Source organism: Hermetia illucens, chromosome 3 (genome assembly GCF_905115235.1).
Source record: "Hermetia illucens chromosome 3, iHerIll2.2.curated.20191125, whole genome shotgun sequence".
NCBI lineage: Eukaryota > Metazoa > Arthropoda > Insecta > Diptera > Stratiomyidae > Hermetia > Hermetia illucens.
The window spans coordinates 153,151,064-153,164,576 of record NC_051851.1 but is presented as its reverse complement, the minus strand read 5'-3'; the positions used below and the strand labels follow the sequence as shown (position 1 = coordinate 153,164,576).

Below are 13,513 nucleotides of genomic sequence, written 5' to 3'. Positions count from 1 at the left end.
GCTCACAGAGAATATGATCAATTCGAGCTGGCTCCCTTGTGTTCTTGTGTTGCCTGCTTGCATTCTTCGAGGTGTTTTTTATCGTAGTAGGCACTACAGAATAGGAATGGCTCTGACCATATTTTTGATGTTCTGGTGCACATTGTTGTTGTCCTTTCTGAATTCGGACAGCTCTATTATTTTTCCTCTGAGTAGGCCTAATTATGATTCGTCCGTATTCAGACACTTTCGTATTTGTTAGCTTTTCGAGAGCTTCCATGATTTCCATACTTCAGAGACGTTGATTTCAAGGGAAATCGCAGGATCGTCGAGCTTTTCGTAAATAAATCAGACACTAGTTCCTGCGACATCTGCCGACTCCTGTAAGCTGACAAATAACCGGTCTGTGAAGCATCTTTCCGCGCCTTTGGAAAAGACGTTCTTGGGGGTGTTGTACTTCTTCTAAACGCCTTTTTCTCCAGACTATTTGTAGTGTTAGATGCAATATTGGCCAAATAATCCATCATTGAGGCACTGCAATCGAGGGATACCGACGATGACTCCCAAAAGCTGCCGGTACTGGGGTTCCGAGCACCTGTGCCATAGTCATTTTTGTCCATGGGTGGGTGTTTTTCTTCCGCCTACTCGACTGAGCTTTCCCTTATCCGTACGGAGGGATGCGTTTGACAGGAGATCTGGCGACTGCGGGGTTCAAGGTCTATTTGTCTATCACACGTACTTTTCTCATAAACGGTTATACCGATTGACACGAAATTTGTTGGGAAGGTGGACGCTGCTGTCAACGCTCACACATGCAGTGAGGTACTCCCTTCTACTTTGAGTCTAGGGGGAGGGGACTGCCATATATGCAAATGGTGAGTGTCAAATTTTTATTCACCGAATATAGTCATGTGGGGTATCAAATGAAAGGTCTCGATTAGTACTTTCCAAAGCCGGAATTAATTTTAACATCAGTTTTAAAAGGGGGGATGGGGGGCTGCAAAGCAGTCTTTTCATTGAGCCAATCTCAGAAACTACTTAACCAAAAAATCTAAAAAAAATCATCAAGCTGGAAGCGCTCCCGGAATTATAAAATTTACACGAAATTTGGTGGGAAGGTCGGTATTGTGAACGCTCGCACATACAGTGAGTTACATGCTTTTACGTTGAGTTTAAGGGAGGGTTGCTATTCATACAAAAGGGGGGTGTAAAATTTTTATCCACCGAATATAGTCATGTGGGGTATCAAATGAAAGGTATCGATTAGTACTTTCCGAAACCGGAACTAATTTTGACATCAGTGGTAAAAGTGGGGAGTGGGAGGCTAGAAAGCGGTCTTTTTCACGGAGCTAATCGTAGAAACTACTCAACTGAAAAATCATCAAGCTGGAATCGCTCCCAGAATCATAAAATTTTGCAGTAATATAGGTTATAATATAGAGCATGATACTGGCGGGTGTCTTTGGTCGTACTATTACTACGAGTAGGTAGGTCAAAGTTGTCGCTTTTGAGCAAATTTACGGTAATCTAAGACTTTGATTGTCGATATCACACTAAAGTGAACAGTCTGACATACTAAATGCGTAAGCATTAGGAGATAAGTGTCTAGACAAAACTTCAGGCGCCCGGTTTCCAGACTTGCTAGTCATTATCATGTAATTTTTGGCCGATGGGTATTGGAAAACTTTATTAGAGATTTTTTCTCTTAATGCGTATCCTTCCAGCGTTCATTTTTTCGATAATTATTATGCTAATAAGGGAAGTCGCACTGTGCCCTACATTCCCTTAATTCAAAGCACCTCAGCTTGTTTTCCGGTATTAAGTATTCTCCCAGGTGCGTCAAACTACTTTGCACAAATGCCGGACACTGTCCCAGAATATATGTGGAGGTTTTATTAATCTCCCCTTCGAATCTGCAGACAGTGGTGTCCACAGATATTCTTAGTTTCCCCAGGTGATAGTTTAGCCTGCAATGAGCAGTGAGTATTCCCATTATGATCCAGCGGATTTTTTTTGGTGAGGTTTAAACAATCTTTCGTTCGCTCGAGTTTGTACGTTATTCACATTCTATTATTGAGTAGCTTGTGCTTCAGTTTTGTTATCATTACATTTACTTTTGTGCAATTGATAAATTAGTGGCAACCTTGCATGGCCCGTAGCCTCCATTAAGTTCATTCAATTGCATTCTTGTTGATTATTGCGATTATTAACAACGTGTGACGTTCATATTCGCGACGAATACAATACGAACTAGTTCGGGTACACCATTCGAATTCCCGTTGGAATCTTTCTGTACTAGGTCCACTTGTTACTCATCTGCACACGCCGATAGCGCACACCAACGCACTCCAACGACACTATTAAACTGTACAATCGCGTCGCGACGTCTGTAACCGGCATTTTGCCGACAGAAAAACAAAAGACGAGCGAAGCTACAGTTGTTCGGCCTTCTCCGAGGCCAGGCGACACAACACGAGACAACCCGACGACTGCGATGATGCGAGGCATCTGCCGGCTACGTGCGTGATGGAATTTCTGTTTACTATATGAGTTGTGGCAACTTTAACCGTGCGTCACTAGCGAACGGCGGCTTGGACCAGTTGGCTCTGTGGCTGTTTGACTGCTTCTGAATTTTGCCTGACAGTCGGCTCGGCGGCGCCGTCTTTTGTGTCATTCTCGGCGTGGAGCTGTCATTCTGGACTTTTAACCTCGCGGGAAGTGTCAAATTAGGTGTGCGTGCGGTTGAAGGGAGAAAAAAATCGTGGTCAATGTCGCGATGGTTTTCGACATTTAGGGAGTGAATTTTTCACTAGTTTAGCGTGATTCTATCTCCTATGGCTGCGCTGGTGTAGCTCTGGTGATTGAACGATTTCTTGGGCGTGTGTTTGGTGAAAATAATTTGCATATTTTCGAGCGTAAGGACTGGGGGTACGTGACGAATTTTTTCTCACTCACCCCGCGCCTAAGGGGAGTCAAGCTGTCATCGCGAGTATTGGTCATCGGTATCGCCGGAGAGATTTCACTTTCCATAAGTGGAGTTCGCTGTGAAGTCGCTGGAATAGAAGCCGGAATAGACGTTTATTGTGTGAACGGTATTTATTAGGATTAGTTGGAGACGTGACGCGTCTGTAATAATCGAAAAAACATGGGCCAACGGGTCTCCCGCGACGATTTCGAGTGGTCTTACACAGAAGAACCTCATGCCAGCCGCCGGAAAATTATTCTCGAGAAATATCCACAGATCAAGAAGCTTTTCGGCTATGATCCTTATTTCAAATATGTCGCCATCAGCATGGTCCTCATGCAGGTTATTATGTGTTTTGTGATGATAAATAAATCGTGGCTGACTATTTTCCTGGCGGCTTATTGTTTCGGTGGAATACTCAATCATTCGTTGATGTTGGCCGTGCACGAGATCTCACACAATCTGGCCTTTGGACACTCAAGGCCTATGGCGAACCGGATTCTAGGATTTATTTGTAATTTACCTATTGGAGTGCCGATGTCGATTTCGTTTAGGAAATACCACCTGGAGCACCACAAATACCAAGGGGATGAGGTCATCGATACGGACATACCCACCCTGCTGGAAGCAAAGCTGTTCTGCACCACGTTCGGAAAGTTCATGTGGGTCGTGCTTCAGCCCTTGTTCTACATATTCCGTCCGCTCGTCATCAACCCGAAGCCACCGAATAAGCTGGAAGTGGTCAACCTTGTCATCCAGCTCCTGTTCAACACGTTTATTGTATATTTCTGTGGGTGGCCTTCCTTAGTCTATCTAGTTGCCGGATCTCTGCTAGCTATGGGTCTGCATCCAGTGGCAGGACATTTCATTTCGGAGCACTACATGTTCGCCAAGGGTTTCGAAACGTATTCCTACTACGGTCCTTTGAACTGGATCACATTCAACGTCGGCTACCACAATGAGCACCATGACTTTCCAGCTGTACCAGGGAGCAGGCTACCGCTCGTGAAGAAAATCGCACCGGAGTTCTATGACACTATGCCGCAGCACACTTCTTGGACAAGGGTCCTGTATGACTTCGTGATGGACCCTGCCGTGGGACCATACGCTAGGGTTAAGAGGAAGCAGCGAGGACTTAGCACATAAGAAATTTATAAACAGAGCCACTAATGAGACTATACAACAACTATTCTACACCCCCAGCAACAATACAGGTCTACGAGGGCGACCCGAGGTTTTTCAGGGCGCCGCATTCTGATGATTGGTGTGAGCAATACAAAACCCCTTTCTTACTCATAGATATGAACCTGCGCGCTTAAGAATCTTCTATTTTTTATATATATTGTAGTCGATATGGTATCGTAATTTTGTGTTGACGTTCTCCATAACCTTCGCATAGTCATTGTTGTAATTTCATCCTAACGAAAGTAACCGACAAATTTTTGTAAGTTTTAAGTACGAGAATCATTCAGGGTCCTAACAATATTTGATACAATGACACCGAGTCCGACTAATAGTTCCAGCAAACTACGATGTTTTCATTTATATAGAATGAGCCACAATGGCGGGGATTTATTGAAATTGTGTGATATTATGTTACGTATATATTTTCACTGGAGAGTTTGTACGTATATCTCGTCCCGTGAGTTTGCTAATTGTTAAAATATTTGAAATAAGAATTAATAAACAAATGAAAAAGGAGCCTTCGGTATTTTTCTATGGATGGAGTTGGTTCACTACTTGAGCCCAATTAGTGTACCTCCTTGAGTAATAGTAAATGGCGCTAGCGCAACAATTCAAATGGACCTGGGTCTTGAAGTGTGTTAGAGAACTTCATTCAGGGCTGCAAAGGTACACTACAGGAGGTAGTCTGTATCCTTGAATGATGCAAGAAAGGAAGCTGGTTGGCAATTTGAATCTAGTGTAAACCTGGAGAAGCCTACGTGATCTTTCGCTCGTATGAAAAATTCCCGCTACTATGAATCCGCATATGTTATCACGTCCCTTGCTAGAGCTTATAAGTAAATACTTTCCTAACATTATTATTAACTCGAGCTCATATTTTACTATGGAAACTTGAAAGAGAAAATCCCGGGCTTTGGTGGACTTATATCTTCTCAATTTCATCAATTTCTTAAACTCATATTTGGGCATTACATCTTCGGCATCCCTGAGAGCGGGCGTCCTGGAATGATCTCAAGATTGGTCTTCCCTTTTCGGTCATAAAGCTCTACATTGCAGAAATGTTTAAATACCTGAAAGGGGTTGGTAGGGAGCAAGAACCGGTACTGCTTTGCCAGGTTTAGGGCCCGCTTTAGGCTTCGAGAAGTTAGGTAGATAGGCTGATTTGCATGTTAGGTCACTTGAAAACTTAGGTGAGGTAAAGTCGATTGTATGTCAATATCTTCGCCACTGGATACAATTTTTAATTTTTCGTTCAATCTCCCAACAGGAGCATTTTCTTTTCCGGATAAGGGACACCGCGCACATGGGCATGGTTATGTGCCAGCTGGTTAGGTAAGAACAACAACCTCACAAGTGAATAAAAATTGGCTTTGGGAAGTATACCCACAACATTCAAATATAGAAGAAGAGGGAGGGATTCCTTTTGATGATGCCGGGTTTCGAAAACCCTGCGCCAACAGTTTTTAGGGGTTGGTCGCCGTACATTAATATCCAGTGGGAAACTCGGCTACTGTGTCATCTAAGCTGCAAGGGACAATAGTGAAGCGAAATTTAATTGGATCCTTTTAAGAAGAGTTTTAAGCTTGGGAGGTTACCATTAGAATCAATGGTGACCTTCGGTAGTCGAGGTCCGTCATGAGATTCGAAAAGGACTATGGATAGCCCCTGATCGCAATAAAGGTTTTATGCTAAATCGCGAGTGCAAAAGAGAGGGAACTGGAACAGTGCTTCCTCAACTTAGGGAATGAATACCTGGCCTATTTGAGCTCACCAGGGGAGGCGGAGTGTCCTTCGAAACATCTGGCTTTTAGTAATGGTATGAAGCTATGTTACATTAGGTCATTGAAGGAAAACAAACGGCAAAACATCAAATATTAAAGTCATGTGGGAAAGACTGATAACACCGTCAGAAGATAGAGGCACGAGTAAGCAGAGTGTGAGAGTGAATGATCAGAGACCCATTGAAGCCCAGCAAGATAGCAAGAAAAATAACCTCTTCATTGGAAAAATAAGTAATTTTTCAACTGCGATTTGAGAATCTGCAATAACGGGAGAATTCAACACTTGACATCCAGAAAAATGGATAAGGGTGAACAGCAAAAAAAATGAGAAAAGGATAGAGAGAATATCCCGCCGGAAACAATAATTATTTCTAAGAAGGGAGATATGCCCTTCGTTGAATCTACGGCTTTGGACAACTATACAAAAAGGAGATCTGAAACCGGCGTTAAATAGATTCAGTAGGTGGTCACTCTGCGGATAGATATTTGAGTTGAATTAAAAGAGCAATTCAGTGTTAGCGATACGGGACCATAAAAAAGTGATTATTACCGGTCACATGCAGACTCAGGGAGCAAGTACTTTTAAAAGGATAATACTTTGTAATAGCATACAGCAGTCACTTCGATAGGTCAACAAGTCAAAAACCGGAAGCTCGGCGCTGATTTTTTATCGTTGGGTATAAAAGTTGAATATACCCGATATTCAGCTCGATGTAACACTGACATTTTATTTCTTAGTGAGTTGTAATTTGACACGAAAGTAGCAATTTTGATCCTTTGTTAATAATAGTAGAATTTCCACCAAACTTTCCAATATGTTTCCTACTAATGCCTATCCTTCTGCAATTTTACGGATAAAGGATGAATCTAAGGGGGGTTCTTAGTAAATTTTCAAAACATGATAATATACTATTATTACTATTTGAGCTGGTATCGTAATGGAGAGCGTTTTGAGACTACAGCTACACTGTTGCAAAATCGTTGCAATTTTTTTCAAATTTTTCGGTTGAGTAGTTTCTGAGAACGGATCCTTGAAGTAATACCTAATGTCAAAACTAATATTTGTTACCAAAAGTACAAATCGAGACCATTGGACTCCTTATTTAAGTGCATTGGAGGCCTCCCTCAAGTTCAACATGCAGGAATGTAACTAACCACATATGCGGGGGTTCATAAATTCCATCTTCCTACTACTTTCAATCGGTACAGTCATTTCTGATAAAAGTGCGTGTGATGGATAGACGGACCCACAGACAGACAGACAGTGAACCGATTGTAATAAGGTTTTGATTTTGACAAAAAGGTGTATGACATGCGAAAACAATGGTCACCTTAAAAACGGTTGCCCCAGATATCCATGTTGTGCTGGAGAAAATGGAATGCGGATGGCGCACTTCATGGAAGGGAAACTGGCCATGATAACTAAAGAAGGTTAACAGTTGCTACTAGGCAGGTTCTCATAAGGTATTCGAACGTCGAGTATAGATGTGGTGGCGGAGGTTACGGTAGCGTTACTTGGATGAATAATAAATTTGGCAGCGTGGCAATGTGGGCGTTTGAAAAACAAGGCATACCGGAAACAATGGCATGAAAGTCGCTTTAGTTTCGGGGGAAAACCGCTGCTACTCTGCGTTTGGTGCAATAGTCGTACAAAATGAGCAGATAATAATTTTGTATTGGTTGCCTTAAAATAATTACTGGCGATTTCCACAGAGAAACCTTAGAGTGAGGAACCCGAGTGTTGAATACCTGGGATCAAATTCTAATGGAAGTCTTTGTGGAGCTGGGCATTGCAAAAACCCACGTTGTATATGTACCGACCCTTAGCGGTTAGGATCGGTTGCCAACCTGATATGTCTCAACACCTGTTTTTTTGATAGGGGGGAGAGTTGTCCGTGAGTGAGTATTAAACCCACGGCGACAACCAGGTCATCTTTCTCGACATTGGATAATAAGAAAGACACAATGAAAGGAGCATATCAAAATAGCTAGGATGATTGGTTGGTGGAGCATCAATGTTAGCATGTACAAGGTCCCGACGGCGCTTGCATTGAAAGTCAACTAGTTTTGGAATCATTTTGTTTGTGTGCGAGGAGACTTTGTCAAAGGGCAAGAGGGAAGCTCAGAAGCTGAAGAAAGAATAGCAGGATCTACGAAGTAATATTCAAAATGGCATGCGGATTCTTATTAGCCGGGTGCTACCAACAAGGTTTTAATGAACAAGATATGTCATGTCAAGTGACGTGATTTCAGAACCGGGAAGACCGAGTAAAACTCCCATTAGCTAGATCTATTCGCCCGTGAATTTCGTTGTCCTCCCGCCGTCCTTTCTCCGGTATGTTTCAAGATATTTGGCACTGCACGTACTGTCGAGGATGTCATCCCCTATTGTTATGCTTTTTCGTGTTGTCGCTAATTTGGTTGGGTGATAAATTTTATTTTCACCTTGTTGACTTTTCATTGAACTTCCTTTGATTTCGGGTGTTGAGTGTAATACTGTTGGACTGACGCTAGTATTATTGTGTCTTTTGTTTTGATGGGAATTGTTCGGATGACATTCTCCTGAGCCACATTGGTAGAGGTAATGCCTCTTTATTTCAAACCCCATCTTGTGCTGAAACTCTGCCTCCTCGGAGTTTGACCTGTGATTCTGTGCTGTCCATGGTTAGTTCCGTCAATCCTTTCAAGGAATTTCAAAGCAGAGCGCTACTTTGTACAGATTTATACTATCATAGACACGCTCTGGGTCTACAACGACCTGTTGTACATCGATGTTCAACTTCCAGCATTTGTCAAGTATCGGTTACACTAAGAACAGCCGATCAGTTGTAGGTCGCCCAGTTCTCAAGCAACCTTTGTATTCCCCAATGATTTTTATCGTGTTTTGCCTTAATCTTTTCTCAATGATTTCCGTCAGGAGGTTGTATGGCGAATACAACAGATAAGTACCTATGTAATTCTCACAGTGGAGTTTATTTCTCTTTTCAAACACCGGGTTTTGCACCAGTCATAAAGTATTCTTTCACTGACGGCTTCCACCGACCTCATAATGTAACCGCAATTCCGCCAGTCACCAGAGACGAGCTGCTGGAGATCTGCAGTACAATAGGACACACGGGTCTAGATGGCGAAAATGACGTCTTAAGCTCTCTGTGAAATCCAGACCGGGCATGTTCACTGAGTTGTTTGAAGCATGCGTGTCCAAGGGGATATTTCCTGCAGCATAAGAATGATAAAAGACTGTTGCCTAATGCTGGTAGACTTCCAGGTGAGTCGTTCTTCTACAAACCCGTGTGTGTTTTGGAAACTATACGAAAAATGCTATTGCTACTCCGGAAGTATGTTGTCTCCGCGTGTGTCCCACAGAGTTCCATAATGAACCCACTACTGTGGACCATCTTCCAGTCCCGAAGGTTGGCGCGGTGGGTTACAACGACGATATAGCGCTGGTTGTAATTGCTGAGCATCTTGAAGATGGTGAATTCTACTCATACAAAGTCATTAGTGCTGTGAGGGCTTGGTTAGAGAGCTCCATTCTGATACTTTCAGGGACAAAACGCCGTAGTAGAAATTAGATCCGTATTCAAATTGAGAACCATGTCATTACTTCCAAACCGGCCATCAAATACTTCAGAGTGATGATTGGATGCTGCCGAAGGTAGGAGAGGCAGGGTATACTTCTAGGTTGCTTATAGCCATGATGGTGAGTTAGAGCATTCTCTAACCGGTGCCGTTGTCGATTGATACCTTAGCAGATGAGATGACGAATGTATTCAATGCAAAGTCGATCTCTCCTTTATCGCAGATGAAAAACATCGAAAGGGAGAGATTTGTTTATAAATAGCAGGCGTTCAGGAAAGGGTGGATGGGCACACAAGCTGATCCCTGTCATGAAGGATTGGTTGGAGAATCAGGATGTAATCTTATCTAGTATCTCACGGGGCACGGAGGATATCACTAGTATCTGTGCAGGTATGAACTGGTCACCTTATCCGATTATCCAAACTGCGATGGAGGCCCAGAGGAATCAGAGGATGTGCTTCTTCCCAGTGCACGAGTCCAAAAAAGAAGGAATTTGGAGGAAATTCTAGGAGTAGTTTTAGCGGTAAAAAATCTGGTGCAATGAATTGTAGCACATCATGGGGATTGAGAGCGATTAACTCCATGATTGGGCCAATTCAGAACAAACTGCGAAAGCCTGAGGAGTCTAGGAATGCGAGGTTACAAACGCCGCATATGGAAGAAAGGAGACAAAGCTAGAGTGGGTTGCCTCCGCCCCATTATATTGTACGATGGTTCCGCGGGGCAAGGGGGGGGGGGGGGGTTTTGGGTAAGATGATTTTAATGGATAAAAATCCCGCAGATCGGCGTGTCCAGGCTTGAAGGTGTGGTATTCTTTAATGGGACTATATTAAAGCAATCAATTTATGCAGAAAAGGTGCCAAGTGGCACCAGTTTTTCATAGCTCTATCAGTATCCTATCGGCACCAGGAGTTTTGTCACCTCTCTGGTTGTGTAGAGCGGCTTTAACTTAATTATGTTGGTCCTGAATGAAATTTGACACTTACAAAGGTTTCTTGGATCACTGTTTGGCTATAGTACCTTTTGGAACGAAATTAATCACTTTTGGAAGTATGGAATCCACTGCTTCTGACCTCGTCATAGAGACATATCATTACGGATAGCGCCGGTATATTCTCTGCCGAATCAACCATTTCGTTGTCTTTTGGCGAATCCTGCAGTCCTTTTTCGGTTGTTTTTACTCCATTTTTCATACGCCTCCAAAATTTTACTGATATGACATGAAATATATTCCCCTGCTACAAAGTTGTTGTCTGGAATGCAGATTGTGTTTTTGGAAAGTCGAGTCGTACGGTCTTCGGGGATTCGACTGCGTATTCCAACTGGCCTATTGATGACGGGGGCATGATATAAGCCTAAGCGTGGATTACTAAGTTACGCTTGGGAATTTGATCTTGCCTTAGCCATCGGCAAACCTACAGTATCACTAGTTGGAATGCACAGGCGAATCCCTAAAGATTGACAGTTTTCAGTGATGACATCCTCCAAGCTGGTAGAGCAGTGCGCGGACGCCGTGAACAGTCAGGTCGGCATATCGGAACATAGAGGGAATTGAGCAACGCGGCGGTCTTTGACAGTCTTTTGTTGGATGCACACCCGGCGTCCTCTTGGCGACTGACGTTGAGTTCAGATGGCGAATGCTCACCACTCCCGCTAAATCAAGTTTAGCTGGCCTGTTATTAGAAGATCTGATGGCAAGATGTTTCAGACCTGACGTGGGCAAGATTACGGTGGTTTCCACGGCGTAGTGCCCTCTCTAGACCATACTTGCAGACGGTCATGCGCTACAATTCGTGGTGTTGCGGAGAAGAGGGAGAAACCCTTAGGTACTAACTTTGCGATTGCCCTTTTCCGACGAGGGCCAGGCTGCGGTTATTAGCCAAACAATTCTTTGGGGGATCTCAAAGAGATCGCTGACTATAGGGTAGTGGAGGGCATGTGCCATCCTTTGTAAATGTTACTAGAGCCCTTTGCTGGCACAGCAGACACGGTGTAAGAGTTTGTCGCCCGTTTGTAGATGTCTTGATGTGGAAAGCATGTTGAGCTTATAATCAAATTTTTGATGCTGTCGACCGACCTCTGATCATTGTTTGTTTTGCGGAGGCTTTTCAGTCCCCACTCTTCGAACCGTCGTACGTCTGAGTGTCCCCTCCAGTCTAACTAACTAACAGTTGTCGCATTACATTTAATTAGCCACACATTAACTAATTTTAACTTTGGACGAATCTGATAGCATATAGTCTCCAACTGATGAGGTTGAAGGTAATGAACGCCAATCTAAACTCTCAGCTTCCTGGGTCTTTTCCACTTTTTGGGACAATGTGCAATCGCATGTTATTTATCGCGTATCCAAGTCATTTCGTTTCGTGGATGGCCAGAATGTTACGCTAAATCCTGAAACTGTCTGAAGAGGTTCTCTTAATGCATCTGTTTTGTTAAGCGTTCGAACGTTTAAAGATCCTTTGTCGAAGTCCTTGCCGTTGTTCCCATTCTATCCGAGGCCGTATTTGTGGTTCCAAACTCTGAGGTTATTTTTGTGGGACGGCTAGTTAGCTCCTCACATATCCCAGATCCAGAAGGGCCGTGCTGCTATCCTATTTGTTGGGACCTTTTGGATGGGGCCGTTTATGAGTCCTTCTTCGATAAGTTGGTCCAGCATGGATAGGTAGATTTCTTCAATCGGGGAATAGGTCCACAAATCTTCCTTATCTTTGTGGTTTACCCGGGTGACAAAATGTGCATTGTCACTTCCCCTTTCCAAGTAGTTTTCCAATCTAATCGGCAATGAGTGGTAGTTGTACTCCATACAGTTTAAGCTGAACGAGTATTGTTTTGGGGTCGATAAATCAAAGAGTCTTACCAGATATGTCCAAACCCAACAGGCAAGGTAATACCGATGTCTTACTTTTCCTCAATCAGTTCCAATCTCGTAATCGCATCACCACTTCCAGGTATGTAATCCGACACCTCATGCATGTTCTTCTGATTAACAGTTTACACACGCATTGCAGTACAGTCAATCTTCCTGTGGCTGATAAGATATGTATGCAAAAAATGTTTTGATAAATATCTGCACCTCCCAAAACAAAAAACTAATCGTGAGCGCAACGAGTGTGATTAAATGAGTTGTTCCCCAGAAAAGTAGAAAAAATCTACTTGAGTCGACTCAGCAAGGCAAGTCAATAACACAACCATAAAATTTCATTGGAAACTACCCGACGATGGCTGTAAATTATTCTTCATACTTGCATGAGTGGAAATTATTTATCAACGCGTTTCCAGCCAATTAATTTAATCGGTGATTCCATAAGTGTTTACTAATGTCGCGCTGCAGACTCGTAGTGGTATGAGTATGTGGGGGTGCATTTTATGACTAACCCAAGATGGCTGGGTAGATGAAAGTGGTCTTCCATATTCTTAAGGCCTCCACGAAATTTGACCTTTATTTATTAATCAGCTACGATATCAGCGATAAAAACCGAGGAGCAATTTAAATATCTTATTCATCACTGCACCCACAATTCACGGGTTGCTATCTCTAGCGATAAAAGTACGCTGGAGTATCTGGTATGACAATTTGTACTACTTCCCACCGAAGTTGGGGGGCGTCTAGGGGCGACTTCGGAATAGAGCCATCTGATAGGAAATTTGTAGGTAGTATCACTTGATTCTAGTTTGTTTGGAATTGTGGGGAGATAATGGAGTTGCGGGTACTCAACGCTATTGAAGATATTACCGTTGACACAGCTGTTGACGGCGTATATCGTTCATTTTGATGTAGACTTGTGGAGGGTATTGGCGGCTATTTTGGTAGCCGATTGATCAATAATGCGAGTTTTGATAATAATTGATGATCATAGATTATTTAAATGAATTGATTTTATCGGTGCACGCAGTTGAATGGAAGTTATTGAAGAGAGCGCCAGCAGAACGTTGATAGCTCGTTGTGACGATACGTTGGCGTAGCTTAACAAATGTTTGGTCAATTTGGGTTGATTGAGAGTTCCCTGGGAAACTTCTT

At 43.0% G+C, this 13,513-nt stretch overlaps 1 protein-coding gene and 1 long non-coding RNA gene across 2 annotated transcripts in view; both read left to right on the top strand.

Moving 5' to 3' along the window:
* The window catches only part of LOC119650654, a 155,719-nt gene that overhangs the window by 39,105 nt on the left and 103,101 nt on the right, over positions 1-13,513 (top strand). The window lies entirely within an intron of this gene.
* LOC119650653 (sphingolipid delta(4)-desaturase DES1) lies at positions 2,343-4,645 on the top strand. The gene has a single exon (XM_038053589.1). It carries the CDS (start codon positions 3,125-3,127, stop codon positions 4,088-4,090), a length of 966 nt encoding a protein of 321 aa, XP_037909517.1. The 5' UTR covers positions 2,343-3,124; the 3' UTR covers positions 4,091-4,645.